General features: G+C 36.2%; 1 protein-coding gene across 1 annotated transcript; it reads right to left on the bottom strand.

The window, feature by feature from the left end:
* Positions 1–1,848: 1,848 nt before the first annotated feature.
* On the bottom strand, positions 1,849–24,973 carry LOC106881981 (uncharacterized). Its single transcript, XM_014932515.3, has 4 exons — positions 24,711–24,973; positions 12,562–12,782; positions 7,743–8,058; positions 1,849–6,420 (listed from the first exon to the last, which is right to left on the bottom strand). Exons 1-4 carry the CDS (start codon positions 24,904–24,906, stop codon positions 6,278–6,280), a joined length of 876 nt encoding a protein of 291 aa, XP_014788001.1. The 5' UTR covers positions 24,907–24,973; the 3' UTR covers positions 1,849–6,277.
* Positions 24,974–25,980: the final 1,007 nt, after the last annotated feature.

The raw sequence follows: 25,980 nt of genomic DNA, 5'->3' as shown, positions 1-25,980 counted from the left end.
ATATAATTAAATTAATTATATAAACACACACACACACACACACACACACATATATATATATATATAAAGTATGGGGGTTTAGTTCACAGGTGATCTAAATGATTAGGTATGCTAGGTAAGTGCTGTAACGGATTACTAGGGCTCAAAGGTTATAGCCAAGATGGTAGTTATGGAGCCATTGCAGATTTCTGATGCAGCAGATATATAATTGTTAAAGAGGACAACAAACATTAAGGCAAAGCAAACATCTCAAGTCATATACAGTATTATTATTGGAAAAAACATTCAAAGTCTTACAGCTTTTTCTGTGATATCCCTGAGATGGGATATTTCATCATCATCATCATCGTTTAACGTCCGTTCTCCATGCTAGCATGGGTTGGACGATTTGACTGAGGACTGGTGAAACCAGATGGCTACACCAGGCTCCAATCTGATTTGGCAAAGTTTCTACAGCTGGATGCCCTTCCTAACACCAACCACTCCGAGAGTGTAGTGGGTGCTTTTACGTGCCACCTGCACGAAGGCCAGTCAGGCGGTACTGGCAACATCAGAGACAAACAGGGAATAATAGAGAAAACAAGAATGGTATATATTAATGAGATGACAACATAGAGGAAGGGAGTAAAAGAATAAGGAGATGGAGAGAAAGAAGAAAAAAGAAGCATAAAAGTTTATAGTTCAACTTTCCAAAGTTGTAGAAACAAGAGCATAGGTTCTTAGGTGCAATCCTGCATAGATCCATGAGTGTAAGTCCTTAGGTACCATCCTGCATAGATCCATCTGGGATCTCATATTCAAGCGAATGTATCTAATGACAGTCTCAAACAATCAAGGCTGCTTGAATTGAATCTATCAAGTGTGGCAGAAGATTATCTCATGTTTAGCCTTAGAATTTTTTGTTGGTTCCCCACTACACCCATGCATTAATATTTGTACCAGCTATAGATTTAGTCTGTAACCCTTATTAAGTTGTCTTGCAGGAACTTCTCTAAACTATTTGTCTCCAACTCCTCTTCCTCATCAGAAATTTCCATTAGAATATTTCTGTTGGTATGCTGGATCTTTGAGCTTCCATGTCATCCTTGTCCAGACTGGTTTTGTTCTCCAAGTCCTTCTAGTTAACTAATGTATATGTATGTGTGAATGTTATTAATATCACCTGAGTGACAAATTCGGCATCTGTTTCCAATCTCTGCAAAGCAGAAAGTAACCAGAACCGGTTTTTTTTTTCATGTGTGAAGAACAGTGGAATGAAAAAAATACCTCACTTGGAAAACAAGTTAGGGTGGTGACAGATTACAGGTAAGTCCACCACCATCAGTTCACTGCAGGGAAAGTTCACTGTGAGGAAAATTTACCAAGAAAACATAAGTTAAACACCATTTTATTGAAATAAAAGTGCAGGCATACCTGCGTCGTTGAGAAACTTGATTCTAATCATATGGTTACAGGTTCAATCCCACTTAATGACACCTTAGGCAAATGTCTTTTACTATAGTTCCAAACCAATGAAAGTCTTGTGAGTGGATTTGGTAGATGGAAACTCCAAGAAACCCCATCATATATGTGTAAGATTGCATATGTTTCCTTGTCATCACACTGTGTAATAGTTGTAAATGAGTATCACACATTTCCAATGTTCTTCAAAAAACATGTCTAACCATGAGAAAATGTTACGTCACTTGGAAGCAGGTGAAGGTTGGCAACAGGAAGGGCATCCTGCCTAAAACTCCATCAAACCCATGCAAACAAGGAAAAGAGGACATTAAAGTCATGATGATGGTGAAAACAGGCGGAAAAAAGGATTCAATAAAAAATTTACTGTAAAAAACAACAAAACAGTTATTTTTATTTGCTTATTTTTTAAAATTAATTAGTATCACTTTATTATCTTTTTTTGTTTTGTTTTTGTTTCTTTACAATAAATAGCTTTTACAATAAATAATTCAACTTCAAATACAATAATAATATCGTTAAATATTCATCACAACCTTTGATTGGGTAAATAATGTGCAGGTAATCCTACAATACAAGCACAAATTCTCACAACAAATTTTCATTGCTGCTAGCAACCAGAAACGTTATTTTTTTTAAAATTATGTTTCAACCAATTGTGTTTCTAAATAGTCTATGATGAACACACTTTTTCAAATAATTACTTATTAATTGATTAAAAAAAAAAACACTATCATAATTAAGAAGGAAAATAGAAATATTTTCTACAATAATCACAAGGCCACAAATTTGGAAGAAGCAGTCTCAGGATTTGACTGGTACTTTTTTTTTTGTATCAGACTTGGAAGAATAAAAGGCAAAGTTGGCCTTAACAGGATTTGAAATCAAAATGTAAAGGGACATAACTAAACACTAAAATGTCTTTTGTCCCACACTCTAGCCATTCTTTCAATCTACCATTCTCCGAAGCAAGAAAATATCTATTCCTGTTGTACAGAAATTTTATTCTGTCTTTTAGGATAACTAATACTGTTTAAGGGTTTGATTTGATATTTTTGTAGTTTTAGACAAGAGATTTAGTCTTTAAATTATTTCTTTGTTCAAGGGAACATTTCAAGACGAAGGAATATTCTTTTCTACTCTAGGCACAAGGCCCAAAATTTTGGGGGAGAGGGCCAGTCGATTAGATCGACCCCAGTATGCAACTGGTACTTAATTTATCGACCTCAAAAGGATGAAAGGCAAAGTCAACCTCAGCAGAATTTGAACTCAGAATGTAAAGACAGACAAAATGCTGCTAAGCATTATGCCCAGTGTGCTAACATTTCTGCCAGCTCACTGCCTTAAGACAGAGGAATATTAACAAATGTGTGTATGGTGGTTATTAAATTATGGAATTGTTCTTCCCTTTTGATTTATTCCTCCTCCCCTTCTTCTTTGGGTGTATTGGTTTCATCTGGATTAATAAGAATTCATTCAAGCTCTTCTTGAGAGAATTCAACTCTTAGGTAGAATGCAGTTCTTTTGTAGAAAGAAGACTACTGAAGAGTGAAGCACTTTTACAAGAGACTAATTACATAGCTTAAGTAGTATAATTATTGGTTTCAAATTTTGGGACAAGGTCAGCAATTTTGAGTGGGTGGGGGTAGATCGCTTACATCAACCCTAGTGCTCAGTTGGTACTTATTTTATTGACTATGTCAATCTTGACAGAATTTCAAATCAGAATGTAAAAACGGATGAGATGTTGCTAGGCATTTTGTCCAGCATGCTAACAATTCTGCCAGCTTGCTGCCTTACTTAAGTAATATAATTATTAAAAACTGAAGGAAATTGGAAAAAGATATATTAACACGTTTCCTCTAATTTTGCATTAAATTGAAACAACACATGACTTTTTGGGGTGGTAGTTTGCAGACATTTACTAAAAGTTTTTTTAATTTTATTTACTATTTACTTTTACTTTAAAAGTTAAAAACAACTAACATTAAGAATTCAATAAACAGTAAGATTACCATAAAAGCTAAATCGTTTTATATGAAATTATCAAATCCCTTCCCCTACTTTTTCGTGTATTTTCATCCAGCAAAATCTATAGTTAGACAATTTGTAGCAAATTCATAATCCATTATAAATAATGGAATAAAGGTATCTTTAATTCTGAGTTAAGAGGCTGAGCAATGCAATATCAAATTGAGACATTTATTAAAAGGACATTATCAATATATTCACCAATCCTAAAACTCACTACTGAATAAAAGAATATATATGAGTTCCAACAGCAAGGTTAAAGCAGCTTACCAAGACTTTAACAAGTCTTAAGTAAGTACAATTGACATAAAAATAATCACAGACAAAATAGTTAAATATCATGAAAATAGCACTTGAATAAATTCACATTCTGTTTGAAAAAATAGTTCAATTTTAGTCTTTTCTGAATTTTAAGTCAAAGGTCCATTTTTCTCTTCTTTTCTACATAACTATTAATGAGTATTAACTATACGCACACAATATCAGTCATTACATTCTTCACAACAACCCTGTATTGAGCAGTTTAATGTAAATCACAATTCACGTACACACACACACTCGCGCATGCACGCACAGCACACACACACACACACTCACGCTAGCACGCACAGCACACACACACACACACTCACGCATGCACGCACAGCACACACACACACACACACACACACACTCGCGCTAGCACGCACAGCACACACACACACACTCGCGCACGCACGCACAGCACACACACACACACACACACACAAATTTCTTTGGTTTATTTCAGCAATAACAACATAAATTGCCAGGGAAACAACAGAATATTTCTGCAAATAAACATTCCATCACAACACCAAGAATATTTGATTTTAATATTTTCATATCACATTTTGCTTCAAAACATAATCTAAAGCTGCAGATTCTTCAAAAATAGTTTCAATAAATTACATCAAGGTAGCACTGTACAGCTGACAGTCCTAAATATCATAAAAACAATGTTTCTCATGGCAGTTTTGAGATATGTATAGTTTTCTTAACATTACAAGCATATGTCTTCGATTCTTACCTCATCTAACAGCACCAAATTAAATAAAACAATAATGATAGGCACAACAGAACAAACTTAATTTACAAGATGAGTGTTGTGATTGAACCATGCAGAGAAGAATTAAGTTGTCTTCAATGACTTTAGCAGAGTAAGATTTTATTTTGTTGCTAGGCAGGTAATTTTGTAATCTTTTTTCAGTATGTCAGCTATGTAAAACAATCTTTAATAATGAGGTAAACATGAACATCTTAATATGTTTTATAAATGTTTATTTAGAGTTTTCTGTTATATAAATCTCAATGTCTCTGTACCACAGAAATCAGAGTAAATTGAAGGCATTTTGGGCAGCACAATCTATTGGACTTTATATTTAATCTGTCATCTTTCTTAATAACATTACTACAATCTCAAGCTATATCACAAGACAGCATCCATGTCAATATTTTTGACATCTTAATTCAATTGTCTTTTATAACACTACATTTGGTTTATAAATAGAGTAGTTCCTTAATTATCACTCTTATAATGTCAGAGTAGTATTATGGAACTTTGATATAAAAGATTATGATAAACACAAGTTTATATATTATTTCTTCCCTACATATGTTTCACCATTGCGGTTGTTTGGAACCTCTGCATTGAATGTTCAAAGTGCAATTGGATGCATAACCACAACAGGGCCAATACAGATGTTCCAAAGAACCACAGCAGTGAAATGAATGTAAGGGAACAAATTATATAAACTTGTGTTAATCATAAGTAATCCTACATTTGCTCTGTATATTGTAACCAGTAATACTACTAAGTATAGTAGTAACCAAGCCACTATAATAAAAGCAAACTTGGTGATGATAATCTACATGGAGCTCTAAACTGAATAGTAGGAATCATACATCTAACTGTACACACAGGATATGTATGTATGTATGTATGGATGGATGGATGGATGTATGCATGTATGATGTATGTATGTATGTATGTATGCAAGCATGCATGCATACATACATACATACATACATACAGAAAGAAAGAAAGAAAGAAAGAGACAGAGTGAGAGCAAGGTGTCTTGTAAATTATTCATGTGTCACCAGTTTCACCCTTCCTTCCTTAAGATCATCACTGTCAGCTGATCTATTGTAATTTTTGTCAGTAAAAAGGATCATGGATTGCTTTTGTAATTTGGATTTTGTAAATTGCAATACATAAATCCTTCAGTTTTGATTTTCATGTTAACCATATAGAAAAACTTAATGAGTTTATATGACCTTCACATTTAGTTTTTGTGACTTCTATGAGATTTTGCTATGACAGAGTTTCTATTACTTTTCTCTTTGCCCCATGTTTGATATTCTCTTTGATTATTTTAGCTACCATCATGAGAAACAAATCACTCTGTTTTTTACTTAAAAGTTTTTTTTTCCAATTTACTGCCGAATGTTGTCAATGAAATTCACTTCAATAGCTTTAACATCACTTGAAAGCCAGCAGTTTAAATCTATAATTTTCCAAATACAACAAGCAATATTTGTGAAGGATACATACATTTCTATCAGCCTAAAGCCACTTTCCTTTCCTTCTTACATATATCCAGTCAGCAGTATTCAAATAACAAGAAAAAACAAATGTAAACCCCAAATATTTTAAACTATAATTCGAACAAGAATTTAAAACCTTTGCTAAATATCATTTTTCAAATTAAGAACAAAACACGCTTATCATGAAATAATTGCATGAAATGTTAACATTGTTGCCAAGAATTCAACCACACAGATCATCATAGTTCAAATAAGATATCAAAAACTTAGGTAACATCACTAGCTCATTGATTTTCTTTATTCTTTGCCATCCAATATGTTTCCAAATGCATATCCTGCAAGATGCTTTTAGCTGCCGTGGAGTTTCTGTTAAAAGAGAAAGTGAAACCATTATTCTAGGTATAGGGAAAGTCTGTCAAGAATAAATGTGTGGAAAATATTCACTGACTTCAAGGTACAAAGGTTACATTTTATCAATCATCATATTAATATGGCCTCTTTAGTCCATTTTTATATCCCTATGTCCCTTTACTTGTTTCACTCAATAGACTGCAGCAAAGATGAAGTTCTGCATTGAAGGATTTAGTCAGCCAAATTGTTGCCAATATTTATTTAACTCTACTAGGATAGCTCCCCCAGCTGAGCACCTCCTGTCAAAACTGCTCAACCCGTACCAGCATGGAAAACAGACATTAAACAATGATGGAGATGATGGTGATGATGATGATGATGATGACGACGACGACGACGACGATGACATCCTATTAATCTCTTTTTGTCAGACCTGCTAATCTATGGGGACATAAACAAACCAACATCAGTTGTCAAGCAATGAGACACACAAAAACATTCATGCACACATACATACATAAATTCACAATGGTCAGCCAAGACTGTAATAGATGACACAGTAAGACTTGAACTTGAAACCATTTGATTGTGAAGCAAACTTCTTAACCATACAGCCATGCCCGCATCTATATTTTGATATATTTGATCGTCATCATTTTAATATGGACACCATGTGTTAGACAGGTCAGTCATAAAGCTTATCACCAACAGCTTCATTTTCTTTTGTTATCCCTTCTTTCAGGTCCACAGACACACTGATTCTTCTCTTCACTTTTTCCATTGCTACTGCCATACCATCTGCTACTCAAAAGTTAACCGGTCCCATTCCACCTGTACTCAAGCACTCTCAATTCATCTCTCTTCCTCCTGTCACATTATGCCTGACTCCAGTAGATCTGGCACTCTCTACAAGGCCAAGTCCTTCTTCTGCAGAGTGTCAACCATCTGAAATTCCTTCCTTTCACATTTTTCCAGTGGCCATATATATATATTCTAAATAATAACTATTCTAATTTTGTTATATATATTCTATTTTGTAAAAATATAATTCATACAGTGATAATTTAATTCTATAATATACCATATATATAGTTGTACAGAAGTCAACTTTTAGAGACACATTTTGAAATCTATATTTAGGAGGTCAAATACACCCCAAACTTGTAGGTTTTGTCTATACCCATGTTTGAATCCACAATCTTATTACAGTAGGCCAAACACTGCAACCATTGGGCCACATATTTGCATATCACAATATATAATTAAACAAAATGAATATATTTATAAAATGAAATATCCTTTAAAAAATTTGATGAAGGTTGTAAAATGTGACTCACCTTTGAGGATGTTAAGAAGTTTGACACACTCGTTTTGATCATTGTCTAATTCCCAAGCAAACATTTGAGATTTATCCTTCTGAAAGATATTAATTCCAAACTGGTAAAAGAGATGGATATATATACTGGAGTATTTTTTACGGACTGCTCGGTGACAGAAATATCCAGACAAGTTAGGGTCTGCTCCTGATTTCAATAATAACTTGACGCATTCCAAATGTTGATAAGCAAAAGCCAAACTTAGTGGCCTTTGATAATCAATCTTGATATCATTCTGATTTTTGAGATTAACATCAGCACCAAATTCAAGCAACAACTGAAAATAGTAGAAAATATAAGTAATTAGTAAAAAGAGTTATGTTAATGTTTAAACACACATCAACCCTGATTGAGCAGACTTGTCACATATCAGTTTAAACTCCTAGATGCATTCAGAAAAACAGTGTTCCTGATATGTAATACTGACACTAGGTGGAGATCATATTGTTCACCTCAAAATACAGTGGTTTATCAGAGATATATGTTTGAACATAAACCTGGAAGAATATTCGGGCCAGATATAGCCGGTTTAAGTGCTAAAGGGTTAAAATGCATCCAACAGTGAGTCTTTACAGTTCTATATTTAAGAGATGAGGAATTATGTACATTATTTACATTAGACAGATATTTGTCTTCATCTTGTTTGTTGTTAACACGTCTCGGCTGATATACCCTCCAGCCTTCATCAGGTGTCTTGGGGAAATTTTGAACCTGGGTTCTCATTCCTAAGGTATTTTTCATTGTTGTTGTTGTTGTTCAGGTCACTGCCTGGAATCGAACTTGGAATCTTGGGGTTAACAGTCCACGCTCTTAACCACTATGCCAAATGCCCGGGCTACTAACCCCAAGATTCCAAGTTCGATTCCAGGCAGTGACCTGAACAACAACAACAACGAAAAATACCTTAGGAATGAGAACCCAGGTTCGAAATTTCCCCAAGACACCTGTTGAAGGCTGGAGGGTATATCAGCCGAAACGTTGTGTTAACAACAAACAAGATGAGGAGAAATATCCGTCAAATGTAAATAATGTAAATAAAGTGAGACTTTAGTTTAAGAATTCAGGAGTTTTGATATGTATGGAGTTACACCCAAGTTACCACTTTTTTCAGCTCTGCTCAGGCCCGAAGTGGTAGTACATGTCAAAGGCCCCAGTAATAGGTTAAATAGCTAATCTCATAACCAAGCACTTTCTCACACAAATACACAGCTTATACAAACATATATACACACATGCAAAAATATATAGACATATACACTCTATATATATTTACATGTATCCTCACACAAATACTTACGCTCACACATACACATGCGCACGCGCACACACACACACACACAAAGAAGCACTGCCTTGCCATTAAAAACTACAGTTACATCTTACATTTCCAGTTAGTCAGGGAACAAACAAGTGAGTTACATAGAATTTTCCTGACCCATTTCTCTCTTTCATGGACTTAACTGTTTGTATCACATAAAGGACAATGTCCAAAACATTATACTTTGACTTTATAATATGTAGTCTGTAAGTTTTTTTTATCATTCTTTGAGGATCAACCAAATATCATTAACCGCAAACTTACCTTGAACTTTTGTTGTTTATTGTAATATGATTTGATATATATATATATATATATATATATATATATATATATATTTAAGAGTATGAAGACCGGGAAAGCCCCCGGCCCATCAGGAATCACTGCAGAGATGCTCAAAATATCTGGCAGTGTTGGCTATAGCCTAGTCACCTGTATTACGAACCAGGTGATACACGTAGGAGTCATACCCAATGACTGGTGTAGCAGCATCATAGTCAACTGCTACAAAGGTAAAGGTGACGCTTTAGATACAAATAATTACAGAGGCATCAAGCTGTTAGATCAGGTTATGAAAGTTACAGAGAGGGTCATGGCCCAACTAATTAGGGAGCGAATCAATTTAGATGAGATGCAGTTTGGGTTCGTGACAGGTAAAAGCACTACTGATGCCTTATTTCTAGTGAGACAGCTGCAGGAGAAATACCTAGCTAAGGATAAACCTCTGTACCTGGCTTTCGTTGACATGGAGAAAGCCTTTGACAGGGTCCCCCGATCCCTTATCTGGTGGTCAATGAGGAAACTTGGGATAGAAGAATGGTTAGTGAGAGCTGTGCGAGCCATGTACAGAGATGCTGCCAGTAAGGTGAGGGTTGGAAATGAGTACAGCAATGAATTCCGAGTAGAGGTAGGGGTCCACCAAGGTTCCGTCCTCAGCCCCCTCTTATTTATCATAGTCCTCCAGGCAATCACAGAGGAGTTCAAGACAGGTTGCCCCTGGGAGCTCCTCTATGCTGATGACCTTGCCCTAATTGCGGAGTCACTATCAGAACTAGAGGAGAAGTTTCAGGTGTAGAAGCAAGGTCTAGAATTGAAGGGCCTTAGAGTCAACCTAGCTAAAACCAAAATCCTAATAAGTAGGAAGGTAGATAAAACACAAACCCCTTCAGGTAGATGGCCCTGCTCAGTATGCAGTAAAGGAGTAGGTAGTAACTCTATAAGATGTACCCAGTGCAAGCTATGGACACATAAGAGGTGCAGCAATATCAAAGGCAGATTAACTACGAAGTTAGTTTTTGTATGTGGCAGATGTTCAGGTGTAATAAACACTGTAAACAAACAGGAAACAACTTCTATCTCATTCCAGGGAGAAAAACTAGAGGTAGTCGATAGCTTCCGCTATCTGGGCGACCAAGTTAGTAGTGGGGGTGGGTGCGCTGAAAGTGTAGCTGCTAGAATAAGAATAGCCTGGGCAAAGTTTAGAGAGCTCTTACCCCTGCTGGCGACAAAGGGACTCTCACTCAGAGTAAAAGGCAGACTGTATGACGCATGTGTACGAACAGCCATGCTACATGGCAGAGAAACATGGGCTGTAACTGCTGAGGACATACGTAAGCTCGCAAGAAATGAAGCCAGTATGCTCCGTTGGATGTGTAATGTCAATGTGAATACCCGTCAGAGTGTAAGTATCTTGAGAGAAAAGCTGAACATTAGAAGCATCAGTTGTGGTGTGCAAGAGAGACGATTGCGCTGGTATGGACATGTGGTGAGAATGAATGAGGATAGCTGCGTGAAAAAGTGCCACACCCTAACAGTTGAGGGAACCCGTGGAAGAGGTAGGCCCAGGAAGACCTGGGCTGAGGTGGTGAGGCAAGACCTTCGTACATTGGGCCTCACCGAGGCGATGACTACTGACCGAGACCTTTGGAAATGTGCTGTGCGTGAGAAGACCCGGCAAGCCAAGTAAGATCGTTGCCAGTGCCCCTGGACTGGCTCTTGTGCGGGTGGCACATGAGATGCACCATTTTGAGCGTGGCCGTTGCCAGTACCGCCTGACTGGCTTCCGTAGGATTTTCGAGCGAGATCGTTGCCAGTGCCACTGGACTGGCTTGTGCGGGTGGCACATAAAAGACACCATTTCGAGCGTGGCCGTTTTCGTGCGGGTGACACGTAAAAGCACCCACTACACTCTCTGAGTGGTTGGCGTTAGGAAGGGCATCCAGCTGTAGAAACTCTGCCAAATTAGATTGGAGCCTGGTGTTGCCATCCGGTTTCACCAGTCCTCAGTCAAATCGTCCAACCCATGCTAGCATGGAAAGCGGACGTTAAACGACGATGATGATGATGATATAATATATAATATAGATTCAGGTGAATATGGTACTTAAGTTTAGGCACCAGAATTTAGTACGGTATTATCCATACAATTTCAAAGTAAGGTGATTAAAATCAAAATAAGCAACAAGGATATCGAGAGGTAATGCAGTACGATTGTTTCATGCAACTATATATATAATATGGGTGGCTAACTCGCAATTTTACAATCTAAAGGCAAAAGTATATGCATAACTAAAGTGAACAAGGGCACTAAGCAGCACCATTATTGCTAGAAATAAGAGTCAAAACAACTCAATAGCCAACAAAAGCACTATCTTATACATATATTTATATATATCTTTTATCTTTTACTTGTTTTAGCCATTAGACTGTGGTCATGCTAGGGCACTGCCTTGAAGAATTTTTAGTTAAATGTATTGACCCCAGTGCTTAGTCTTTTTAAAGCCTGTTACTTATTCTATCAGTCTCTTTTGCCGAACTACTAAGTTACAGGGACATAAACACATCAGTACTGGTTGTCAAGCAGTGGTGGGGGGACAAACACAAACACATATATATGTACATATGCAACAGGTTTCTTTCAGTTTCCATTTACCAAATGCACTCACAAGGCTTTGGTCGGCCTAAAGCTATGGTAGAAGACACTTGCCCAAGGTGCCACACAGTGGGACTGAACCTGGGATCATGTGGTTAGGAAGCAAACTTCTTACCACATAGCCAAACCTGCACCTATGAGCCACGCCTATATATATATACACATACACACATATATATGTATATATATCCTTGTTTGTGTGTGTGTGAGAGTGTGTGCGTGTGTTTGCAGGAATCCTTGTCTAGACATCACATGATGAGTGTAAATGAGCATCATTGTCATACAAACAAGATTGTTCATTTCTTATCTTTTGTGTCTAGTCACAGGGTAATATTACCTTGCTTGGAAACTAGTGAGGGTTAGTGACAGGAAGGGCATCTGCCTGGAGAAAATCTGCCTGGAGAAAATCTGCCTCAACAAATTCTGTCTGACCCATGTAAACATGGAAGTGTGGACATTAAATGATGATGTTGATGATGATAACACACACACACACACACACACACGTATATATAAAATTTATCACAAACCTTTATTGCTTCTAAGTCACCATGCCAAGCTGCATGACAGAGTGGAGTTGCAGCATTGGCCAAATCTCCATCTGGGTTTGCACCATGGATGAGAAGAAATCTTGCAACATCAAAGTGTTGATTTCGAAGTGCTAGGAAGAGAGGTGTTTGAGCTTTGATGTCTGAGGTAGATGTAATACAGTTATGCTCCAGTAGTAACTTTACACATTCTAGATTACCTCCTAAGAAAGAAAGAAAGAAAGAAAGAAAAATAACAATGGCATATCTTCAACAATAATTCATTAGAAGTATTAATTAAAATGATTTTGAATATTGGCAATGAAAAATAGAAAAGTCAAAAATTTATTAAGGGTAGGATGTGGTGCATTGTGAGTGCAGTGGAGTTAATTGAATCAGTCTTTGTAAGTGGTACCTATCATACCCAGGGGAAAATAAAATTAGAATATAAAGGAACATAATTACGTACTGCAGTTTGGAGTCAGTTAATCAAAAATAGATGATTGAAATACAATTCTTTTATCTTTTATTTGTTTCACTCATTGGACTGCAGCCATGCTGGGCATCACCTTGATGTTTCTAGTCAAATAAATCTACCCCAGTATTTATTTTTAAGACTGGTACTCTCTTTTGCTGATTCACTAAGTTAAAGAGACATAAACAAACCAACACTAGTTGTCAAATGGTGGTGTGTGACAAACACAAATGCAGAAACAGATACATGCACACACACATCTCTCTCTCTCTCTCTCTCTCTCTCTCTCTCTCTCTCCACACACACACATCTCTCTCTCTCCACACACACACATCTCTCTCTCTCTCTCTCTCTCTCTCCACACACATACAATGGTGTTTTCAGTGTCCATTGATCAAACCCACTCACAAGGCTTCGGTCAGCACAAGGCTATAGTAGAAGATGCATATCGAAGGTACTGTGTAGTGGGACTGAACCTGGAACCATGTGGTTGGGAAGCAAACTTCTATCACACAGCCACACCTGGAAGTACCTGTTTCTTGTATCACAAATTCGTTAAATTGCAACAAATATTTGAAATACAGTAATTGAAAAAAGTTATATCGTCACATTTTTTAAAATGATTTTTTAAAAATGGTATTGTGTGTTCTTTTTTTTTTGTGTGTTCTTTTTTTGTGTGTGTCATATTTATGTTAAAAGTCTCAAAATTGGCATACTTTTGTTTTATGGTCTTTATCATAGCTGGTTTAAAATCTGTGATAATTCAATCAATATTTGAAACTGGTGCTAACGTATATACGGTATAAAGAAATTAGCAGTGTAGTAAAATTATAAGAATGAATTATAATCTCACATTATAATAATAATATAATGAAATTATTGTATACAGTGCTCAGGTGCACTACAACTTGTCAAAAGTGCATATAAAGCATATGCAGTATTGTACAAATGTCTGAAAAGTGAACAATGTATGAGTTAGATACATGCTTGCGTGTGTATGGAGGGGAGAAAATCAGGTGTAGTGTTGGCAAATCTCAGGAAGCATGGAAGTTTTGAAGGATGCAGTGCTCCGACAACTAACAACTGATGCCAGCAGTTTGTTCCATACTTCAGCAACTCTTAGCGTGCCTATAGTAGGAATTAATATTATTAAATCAACTTTCACACTCCCTCAAACTTGCTGGCTGTATGCCAATATTTGAAACCACTATTATTATTATTATAAACATTATAAATAAATCATTTGCACAGGTCGTTTTGCACTCATACATTGTCTTCGATAGTAGAGTCCATCATTATTATTATCCTGAGAATGACTTTGCCTTTCATTCTTTTGGGGTTCAATAAAATAAGTACCAATCATTAACTGGGGTCAATGTAATCGACTACTCTCTCCCACCAAATTTCAGGCTTTGTGCCTATATTAGAAAGTATTATTATTATTATTATTATTATTATTATTATACCAGTGGCAAGTTGGCAAAATCATTAGCATGTCAGTTAAAATGTATAGCAGCATTTTGACCAGGACCTTATGTTCTGAGTTCAAATTTTGTCAAGGTCAACTTTGCCTTTCATCCTTTCAGGATCAATAAAATAGATTACCAATCCAATACTGGAATCAATGTAATCAACTAACCTTCTCCCCATCCTCCTAAAATTGCTGGTTTTGTGCTCAATTTGAAACTATTATTATAACTATATATACATAAGGTGGTGAGCTGGCAGAATTGTTAGCACACTGGACGAAATGCTTAGCAGTATTTTGCCTATCACTATATTCTGAGTTCAAATTCCATCGAGGTCGACTTTGCTTTTCATCCTTTCAGGGTTGATAAATTAAGTACCAGTGAAACACTGGAGTCAATGTAATCAACTGGTCCCCTTGCCCAAAATTTATTATCATTATTAGGGTAGCAAGCTGGCAGAATCTATAGTAGAAAGGATTATTATTATTGTGGCAAGCTGACATAATCATTAGCACAGCAGACAAAATGCATAGTTGCATTTCATCTGTCTTAATGTTCTGAGTTCAAATTCTTCTGAGGTCAACTTTGCTTTCATCCCTTCAGAGTCAATAAACTAAATACCAGTTGAGTACTGAGGTCAATGTAATTGACTAGGCTCCTCCCACCAAAATTTTAGGCCATGAGCCTATAGCAAAAAGAATTATTATTATTATTATTATTATTTTCAATGATTATTATCATTGCTAGTCCTGGTTATATTAATGTAGCTGTTGTTGACGTTATGAAGATGGAGGCCCACATTCATATTATCATTATTATCCACATACAATACTATTACTGTCAATGCTGTTTTACTATTAGAATTATTAGTATTATTACTACCATTACTATTATACCGTATATACTTGAATAATAGTCAATCTCATGTAAAAGTCGACACCCTATTTTGGGACAAAAAATTGGGAATTTTCCATAAACCCTGTATAAAAGTCGACCCTAGTATTTCACAAACAACAGGACAACAATTGTGGGCCAAGGTACCGTATTATCCTGTACATAGAAATAACACTGTTACAAAATTGTGTGGCTACCTTACTGTAGCCTGCTCTATAGGTGGAATCAGAGGTTGTAAAAAATTAATTGATGAAAAATTAATTGCAATATATTGGTCCAATTAATTGATTAGAGTCATACTGCGAATTAAATAATTGATTGCTACCATATCAATTAATTGCAGTTAATTGCAACATTGTCAGTGAAAGTTTTTCAAATGGCTCATATTTCATTCGACATTCAATTGGCAAATACAGTGTTCTGTTATTAGTTGAGTTATTGTGTTGACTCTTCGTTCTGACTGCTGAGAATGATTCATACATTCTGTCATGCTTAGGAATTGACTATTGTGTATGTTGTCAAGTGTTGACACTTGGTTAGGATTGCCGAGAATGATTCACACATTCTGCCGTGTTTGGGAATTGGCTATTGTGTACATTGTCAAATAATTGCTGTTGAGTGTTCTTGGTTCTGACTATCGAGAATGATTCACACATTCTGACTTCAAGTCATTAAATTGTAATTTTGCCTGCATGCTGTTGTATCTTGAATTCTGCTCCAACATATTAACTGAATCAGACTTTCACTAGTGGAGTGACAAAACATCTTCTATTTTAAACTGTGACAAAATATCTTTTCTTTTAAACTAACCCATGCCATGTGAAAACGAACAAATCATCAGAAAATATTTTAACCAAACAAACAAAGAACATGTATGAAAATGCAAATGTAAAAAATGGTTGACCCAGAAAAAAGGAACTGGATGGACAAATCTTATGAATCATAAAAAACCAGCATCCAGAGTATTCTACTACACAAGCAACTGGACAACCATCTTTATCAAGTTTTCTTTCACTAAGAAGTAGTTTGGTCAGTCGCTCATCCTTAAATGTTTATGACTAAATTGAGTGGGTATGTGTTGGTTTAAAACCATTTTCTTTTACTGAAGACCCACTGACTCATAAGTACACAAACTTGGAAAGTATGACAAATGTGACTTTAAAGAAATACATAAACTCACTCAAGAAGTAGAAAAGAAAATATCTGATGAGTTTCCAAGTAAATTTTTGTTGGTAATCGACGGTTCAACGCATTTTGGACTTTTTGCATCATCATCATCATCATCATCATCATCATCGTTTAACGTCCGCTTTCCATGCTAGCATGGGTTGGACGATTTGACTGAGGACTGGTGAAACCGGATGGCAACACCAGGCTCCAGTCTGATTTGGCAGAGTTTCTACAGCTGGATGCCCTTCCTAACGCCAACCACTCAGAGAGTGTAGTGGGTGCTTTTACGTGTCACCCGCACGAAAACGGCCACGCTCGAAATGGTGTCTTTTATGTGCCACCCGCACAAGCCAGTCCAGGGGCACTGGCAACGATCTCGCTCGAAAATCCTACAGGAGCCAGTCAGGCGGTACTGGCAACGGCCACGCTCAAAATGGTGCATCTCATGTGCCACCCGCACAAGAACCAGTCCAGGGGCACTGGCAACGATCTTACTTGGCTTGCCGGGTCTTCTCACGCACAGCCCATTTCCAAAGGTCTCGGTCCGTAGTCATCGCCTCGGTGAGGCCCAATGTACGAAGGTCTTGCCTCACCACCTCAGCCCAGGTCTTCCTGGGCCTACCTCTTCCATGGGTTCCCTCAACTGTTAGGGTGTGGCACTTTTTCACGCAGCTATCCTCCTCCATTCTCACCACATGTCCATACCAGCGCAATCGTCTCTCTTGCACGCCACAACTGATGCTTCTAATGTTCAGCTTTTCTCTCAAGATACTTACACTCTGACGGGTATTCACATTGACATTACACATCCAACGGAGCATACTGGCTTCATTCCTTGCGAGCTTACGTATGTCCTCAGCAGTTACAGCCCATGTTTCACTGCCATGTAGCATGGTTGTTCGTACGCATGCGTCATACAGTCTGCCTTTTACTCTGAGTGAGAGTCCCTTTGTCGCCAGCAGGGGTAAGAGCTCTCTAAACTTTGCCCAGGCTATTCTTATTCTAGCAGCTACACTTTCAGCGCACCCACCCCCACTACTAACTTGGTCGCCCAGATAGCGGAAGCTATCGACTACCTCTAGTTTTTCACCCTGGAATGAGATAGAAGTTGTTTCCTGTTTGTTTGCAGTCTTTATTGCACCTGAACATCTGCCACAAACAAAAACTAACTTGCTAGTTAACCTGCCTTTGATGTTGCTGCACCTCTTATGTGTCCATAGCTTGCACCGGGTACATCTTATTCGTGCAATTATCAAAATGACTATTGTACTGTTTTACTGGCATTTTCGCCATTGGTAAATGAAACATCATTCACTGCTTCTGATTATGTCAAATTTATAGAGTATGTGTTAAGTGTCTATAACAAAAATTTACAAAATGTAGCTATAAGAGGAGTGCAGTGAACAAATCTACAGCGAATTTGTGTAGAATACCATTGATTGGATGTGCCTCTCATAAATTCAATCTAACTGTTTCTGCTTATCTCGACAAGCAGGAAGTTCTGCTTGATAAAATTAATATGTTGATGGGCAAGCTAAAATCATTAAAACTTGCAGGTAAACTTTGGGAAAAAAATGCCTTTGCAACCTATACAAAGAAATAAAACCTTATGACATGATTGAGAGGTACATCTAACTCAAGCCGTTTTTAGACTCTTTTCAAGGCGATCCAAAGCTGGTTGATTATCTGTTGACTCCACGCGATCATAATGATCTGCAGACTCTAAAATACAATTTAGATAGGTTAAGTTCAGTAACAGTCACCTTGCAAAGAACAGAAATAGATTTGGGAGGTGCTCGAATTATTTTTGACGAAATTCTCGCATTATATCCTTATGAGGAGTTTTTAAAATATTTGTTTCCATTGGCAACCATTGTAAACAGCCCAAATTTTGGAAGTGAACTTGTGAAAATTTTTACAAGCAGAAGCAGAGCTAACTGCAGATGAAGTGGTTGCTTTACATCAGCTAAAAGTGGTAAGAGATATGTCACAACAGTCTAATTAACCTGTAGAAGATGATGATTTTGCTTCAATTTGTTTGAAAAAAAAAACACATAAAAGATAAAATTTTACCTCAGCAATATCTGAACTATAGATTTTTATTACCAATGTCCAACATCTTGGAACATTTCTTCAGCTCAGCAGGTTACTTTTAATGATTTTCAGCAATACTTAACACCAATGAATTTAGAAATGCAATTATTTCTAAAAGTCAATCACACTTTCTGGGATGAAGACCTTGTTTCAGAAATCTTTTGCTATATCAGAACATTTTAATTGTGCTACTCATTTGAGAAACTCTTTTAATTAAAGACCTTCAATTTATTTATTTTTCAACTACTGTACTATGTAGAGTATACATGTTATTTGTTCTCTATTCTAAATCAATACAATCGAACTTTGAACGTTATCTGATAATGAAACAATAAGACATGTCTTTTATTTTCCTATCATTTTGGCTCTTATCTAAATCAAAGCTAACACTCCAAAATATATGGTGTTTTTATATTCGGCAAAATAATTGACAATTAATTGCAATAATTAATTAGCCTGTACCACAATTAAAATTAATTGATTTCGAGGAAAATAATTGATTGGAAAGGTTCCAATCAATTATTTACAACCCCTGAGTGGAATGCTTGGTGCTTATAATGGAATGCTTAGTGCTTATAGTAAAACACCATTTAACAGTGAGCAATACACATCTGTTAATGGGTGCTACACTACCATTATTAAAATGTATGCACAGGATATGCTGCAAGCCTGCATACATCTATAAGCACAATAACCACATGTATCATACATTCACTGTTTACATGGTGAGAAATGTGTTTCATAGACAGCACTATTGGCAAACACCACTGTCTGAATTTGTACAAAGGCATGACTTTGACAAGCCTAAAAACATTCAATTAATCACTAGATCAATGGTTCCCATGCAACCTTTATATTTTCCTCATCTCCAAATACAATAAACACATACATCATACGCTTGTCTGTTTACATGGTGAGAAACATGTTTCACCAAGGTTCTTCAAAACATTTTCCTTTTACCATATATCAACACAATCTAACTTACCTAAATAACTATTAGCTTGTATTTTCATCTGACTTTCTCATCTTTGTTTTTATGTCTTCTATTTTTACTGTGTACATTTATTTACTTGGCCTAGTTGAATTCAATGAAATTTCTAAGCCTCTCATCATTTGTTTTCAATAGTGCAATTGATTTTGTATCTGGTTTGTGAGATTCTTTATGTTAGTTAGTTGGGTATTTAACCAATCAACTAATAATAAAAGAGTGGAATTGAACCAGTGTGTGTGTTTAACCCTTTAATGTCAGGTGTGGCTTATTGACACAACATACTTTCCTTCTGCAGAGGACATGTGTGGCTTATTGACACACAGCTAAATTGTGAAGAAGATGGGTGTATATAAGCCACATTTGCATTATAAGCTGTTTGATTGATTATCATCTTATATTTTTTCCCCTTTTTTTGCATCCCACATGAAAAGACTTATTTATATCTGGCCTTAAAGGGTTAATAATATTAACATAATGACACAACAAAAAAGTGTAATTCATCTTTCTCTTTTTTATAGTTCATCCTTATCTATTTACATTGTTACTTGTTTAATATTTTTTCATAGTTTTATAGCAGTGCCATTCTTATTTACATATTTGGACATTTATGCTACATATCAGGTCACCAAAATGTGGGTCTAAATAAGATTTTATGGTTAAAAATTTGTGCAATAAATTGGTTATATTTCTACAATACACAAAATATTTTAACAATTTTTTTATACAATTCATCATCATTTAACGTCCGTTTTCCATGCTGGCATGAGTTGGACAGTTTGACTGAGGTCTGGAGAGCCAGCGGCTGCACCAGGCTCCAATCTGATCTGGCAATGTTTCTACTGCTGGATGCCCTTCCTAACGCCAACCACTCTGAGAGTTTAGTGGGTGCTTTTTACATGCTACCGGTACAGGAGCCAGTTAGGCGGGCCTGGCATTGATCATGTTCAATAGTTCTTTTTACGTGCCACCGGCACAGGGGCTAGTCAAGGGGTACTGGCATTGACCACATTCAGTTGGTGCTTTTTATGTGCCACCGGCATGAGAGCCAGTCAGGGGGTATTGGCATCGGCCACATTCAGATGGTGCTTTTTACGTGCCACCGACACAGGAGTCAGTCAGGTGTGGCTGTGATCTCACTTTAGCTGCCAGGTCTTCTCAATCGCAGCATATCTTCAAAGGTCTCGACCTCCTGTCATTGCCTTTGTCAGGCCCAATGTTCGAAGGTCATGCTTCACTACCTCATCTCATGTCTTCCTGGGTCTACCTCTTCCACAGGTTCTTTCCACAGTTAGGGAGTGGCACTTCCTCACACAGCTGTCCTCATCCATATGTAACACATGACCACACCAGTGTAGTTGTCTCTCTTGCACACCATATTTGATGCTTCTTATGCCCAACTTTTCTCTCAGGGCGCTTACACTCTGTCGTGTATGCACAGTGACATTACACATCCAGCGGATCATACTAGCTTCATTTCTTTCAAGTCTACACATGTCCTCAGCAGTCATGGCCCATGTTTCACTGCTGTGTAGCATGACAGTTCGCACACCTGCATTATACATTCTACTTTTCATCCTGAGCGAGAGGCCCTTAGTTGCCAGCAGAGGTAGGAGCTCCCTGAACTTTGCCCAGGCTATTCTTATTCTAGCCACTACATTCTCAGAGCAACCACCCCCATTACAGACCTGGTCGCCTAGGTAGCAGAAGCTATTAACTACTTCTAGTTTCTCCCACTGGCATGTGATGGAATCTGTTTTCTGTACATCTTCAGTGTTTATTGCTCCTGTGCATCTGCCACACACAAAAACTATTTTCCCAGTTAACCTTCCTTTGATATTGCTGCACCTTTTATATGTCCATAGCTTACACTGGGTACATTGTATGGAGTTTCTACCCAGCCTTTTCTACAGGTCGAGAAGGGCCATCTATCCCTAACAATATTTAATTATAAAAATATATTAGGGATTTTTAAACATCGAATGGCTATAAGGGTCTATCCAAGTAAAATAGGAACCAAAATAGGAAAAAATGGTTGAGAATCAGTGTTAAACTGTTTTACCCTGGATAAGAAGTTGGAGACTTATCTATTCCACACTTATAATAACATCTTTTTATTCATTTTATATATATAGTGGACCAATAAGAAGATCATTAATAGGATTTCTGAAAGATTGTCAAGATGCTTACATGCTTATAAATGCATTTTTGTATAATGCAGTGAAAATGAATTTGAGCAATCGCTAACCAAATTAATAACCATATTTACTTTATGGTATGGATCAACTAACTGTAGCCTCCCCATTCTTATAAGCACAAAGCATTTATTTAATTCGTTGTGTGAGCACCAAACCATGCGTGTGTGTATGCTTATATCCTCATGTAAATTTGTATGAGTGAGTGTATGTGCACCATACAATCTAAGCAAGGATGTTTATACATCCATATCTGCTAACAGTTACATTTAATACTTTTTTTTATGTATTGTGTATTTGCTTCTTTTTGCATCTGATTTTTATTGATCTTCTATAATAATGAAGCTGTATCTATTAATTTTAACCCTTTAGCAAAGCAGTTAGGAAGTGAGGGTTACCACTGTACAATGAAAACAGTTGAAGTTGGATTGCAAGGATTCATGGCTGCATCAACCTGCTGGTTACTCAGGCAGCTGGATATTAAAGGCTGCAGAAGAACTGCCACAATTAAACGCTTCTCTAATGTTGCTGAAAAGAGCTCAATGTGGATATGAGTGAAAAGGAATGACCAGTGAACCTAGTTATGGATTCCATTGGTTATTTACAGGAATAGAAGGAAGAAGAGAACTGGCTTCTCCATCGGTCAGAGTGGCCTGGTGGGCTGAAATAAAACACAGAGCTGGGAACAAAAGGTTCCTGCTGAAGACAGGATTTTGGAAAGCAACAGGAGGACACCTAAGAGTCGTGACCTGGGTGGGCCCGGCTCCTGTAGAGTGTCAGGTATAACGGCCAAAACACTTGGATGGGATTTCTTCCTCTGAAGATCTCTCTTGTTGTGCACTCACCTTGTGGTGAGTTTGTTATTTTTTCATATATAATGTTTGCATAGTAAGGAGTATTGGAAGTAAGCTCCAGGCAAACAGAGCATGCAATTTCCTTTGCTTCAATAATACTACCTACTTATGAACAATAAAAACTTCCTATTCCAATCAAGCTAATATTTATTAAACTCACAGTAATTTAAATACTAAATAGTTATAAATATGACTACAGAGACATACTTTTAACTATTTGTGTGAAATTAAGCCCAATGATGATCTTTTCAATGGCTTAAGTGCAGAAGTGAACCGACCATTTTCGTTGTTATTTAACACACGCGAATACGCTTACCTCCCTTCCTTATGATGCCAATAAGAAGTAGTAGAAAGCTACTTATTGAAAATGTAAACAAAATTGTACCAGAATCAACTCATTTGCATAATGGTACAAGATGACGGCCTGACAATATATAGAGTTGCATTACACTGTATTTAGTCTTGCTCTGAAATCAGCTCCACGATGGCTTTTTCAGCGGCTATCAAGGATATTTTTTTTTCATTTGTTCAGTACATATTTGAAATGAAAAAAAAATAGTCACAAAACTTACTATATATATGTGTGTGTGTGTGAGAGAGAGAGAGAGAGACAGAGAGAGTTTACAACTAAATATAGATTTCACAAATTATACAATTATTTATACAATAAACATATATAAGTACATACATATATTGGGGATCGACTGGTCAACCAGAGTCGTTCCTTTAAAGAATTTGGACAGCTTTAAAAAAGCAACTCTTTTTTTTTTTTAAAGAAATATTTTCTATCGTTATTTACTATAATTCAATGAAAAAGAACGTAATTTAGAAAAGTAAACAGCAAGAAAATAGAGAGAGAGAAAAAAGCAAATCGGTAAATAAACAATTAAAATAGAAATATGCACATCCCCCACCGATTATGCATCACGCAAGGGGAAAACGGATGTTCCTTGCTAGAAAGTTTGGGGACACAACCAAAAGACCTGAAATAGGATTTTGAAAATTGAAATGTAAAGAGGGTTCAGACAAAATCCATCAATGTTTCGCTAAATTTGCAACACCTTTGAAATGTTTTATAAAAAAAAAAAAACTACATAGATATCGAAAGGCGATCTTTGGCTTTAATTATAAGCGTCGTAGTAGTGAAATTAATTATTACTATTTATCATTAATAGGCTTTTTAAAAATCATTTTCCTCGTGAATATTGTCATGAGAAACGGCAGCTAAAACGCCTTGCTTTATTTATTTACAGCCCTTACCATTCCGAGCTCAAATCACGCTAAGGTTGACTTTACGCTTCATCTTCCCAGTTCCATGAAATAAGCACAAGCTATGATAGATTATACCATTTCACAAAATGTTTAGTCTTGGACCAATGGTTAAAAATGATCGTTCTGGATCTTGCTATCTGTCTAAGATCCGAATTATTACTTGGGAATAAATTGATGATGACAAAGGTGCTGTAGAGTCTGCCTCTCTTCATATTATTGTGTAAGAATAACGATTTCTGCACCGTTTTGTTATTGTGATGAGTTAGATTTATTTCCTAAATACATCACTGAATGATGAAGAAGTTGAAATTAAAAAAATTTTTAATAACGCATGTTTGGAATATCGTCAACATACTTTAGGATAAATAACATCAGGGCTAAATCTTATTTCGGTTTACCCTAAAAGAAAGAAACCAAACAAATTATCAAACGAACAAATGTAAAGAAAAGAGAATTAAAGATAATGTTTTAGTACAAATTATCGATTTTGTAAAAACAATAACGTATTCGATATTTTGATGATTTCCTCTACTGAAATTATTTCTCTTTAATTCTACCATTTCATCTCTCGGTGATGTGTATGTGCGCGCCATCGACTTTTATGCTGTACAAGATTTGTTTTTCTACACATACACATCGCCGAGTAATGAAGTAAACAGAAATAATTCATAGTGAAAAGGTTGTCAGAATACCATGGATACGTAAAGGAAATAAACAAATAAATGTCAAAATGTTTGGTACCAGCAGCTGCTTGTGCCAGGGGTGTTTGTCCCATGCAGTTCTTCAGGTTGATATCAAACGGAGTACAGTGTGGAGCTGAGAGAAGGGATCGCATCTGATCCAAGTTACCATCTCGTGCTGCTTTATGTAAATCACTGTCTTCAACATCTCCAAGTTGGTCAAAGACCGGATGGAGTAAAACCTGCATGGGATTCATGCTTGGTTGAACTAGCCAACCATTTCTGATTCATAGAAATACTTCAGTTTGGCCGCTCTCGTAGAACAGTTTTACAAGGGACATCATTCACAATGCACTGACTAACTTAACTGCCTTTGCTTTTTGCATGTCTGTGAGAGCGTCTGAACGAAAATTTCTTTCCTTGCTTGTTATCTACTATTGATCAATTTGTGGTGGAAAAACACCTCCTATTTTCCAAATTTTATGGGAGAAAATATCAGAAATTAGTTTAGAGTACAAGAAGGAAAGACGATGAGAAGAAATGTGTTGATGGCAACTCGTAAAAATATCGAAATACATGATAGTACACATGATAGTTTTCGTGTATCATATTACAAACGATATATTTTACAAAAAAATATATATATAGTGAATTTTTAAAATAGCTAACCAAATGTTTCTAATATATTTTTACAAGCAAAATTCATGATAATTAGAAATAATAATTATCAATAAATCAAATACATTTCAAGTATAATCACAAATAATTTTAAAATATTTATCAAACTATCACAATTCACAGGGTAGAATAGAGATAATAGACTAATAAGGTTACTTAAAAAAAAAATCATTGAAGTAAATAATTAATAGTAAGATCAATAGTATGATTATTTAATTAATAGATGGAAATTTGACTACTGAAATGCAACAGTAAATATTTTAACACATGATCACAAATTAACTCTTATTCTCATACAAACATACAAAAAATACATATATTAATGTATGTTTAAATGTGTATGTGCATATGTGTGTTTGAATCTATACAGACATACCTGTTTATAAACACTTACACAGTTTATCTGCACAATTTATCTAAAATCAAATTGTATTGATTATAGAAATGAGAAAACTAAAGGATCTACAATTTCAAACTGCTAAATATATGCAATATCAAAAATATTCATAGTATAACTTTTATGGGTAGTACAAGTCTCTTAAATCTGTCATTAAATTTTGTCAAGTCACATCATCTGTGAATGCTTATTCATAAAAGACTATTTACAACTCTAACTTTGTAAAAAGTGCTTAACCCTCTAGCATTTAAGCTGA

This window comes from Octopus bimaculoides, chromosome 10, assembly GCF_046866305.1.
Source record: "Octopus bimaculoides isolate indiv1 chromosome 10, ASM4686630v1, whole genome shotgun sequence".
Taxonomy (NCBI): domain Eukaryota; kingdom Metazoa; phylum Mollusca; class Cephalopoda; order Octopoda; family Octopodidae; genus Octopus; species Octopus bimaculoides.
Note: the sequence above shows the minus strand (reverse complement) of the source record. Positions and strands in the feature narration are given on the sequence as shown.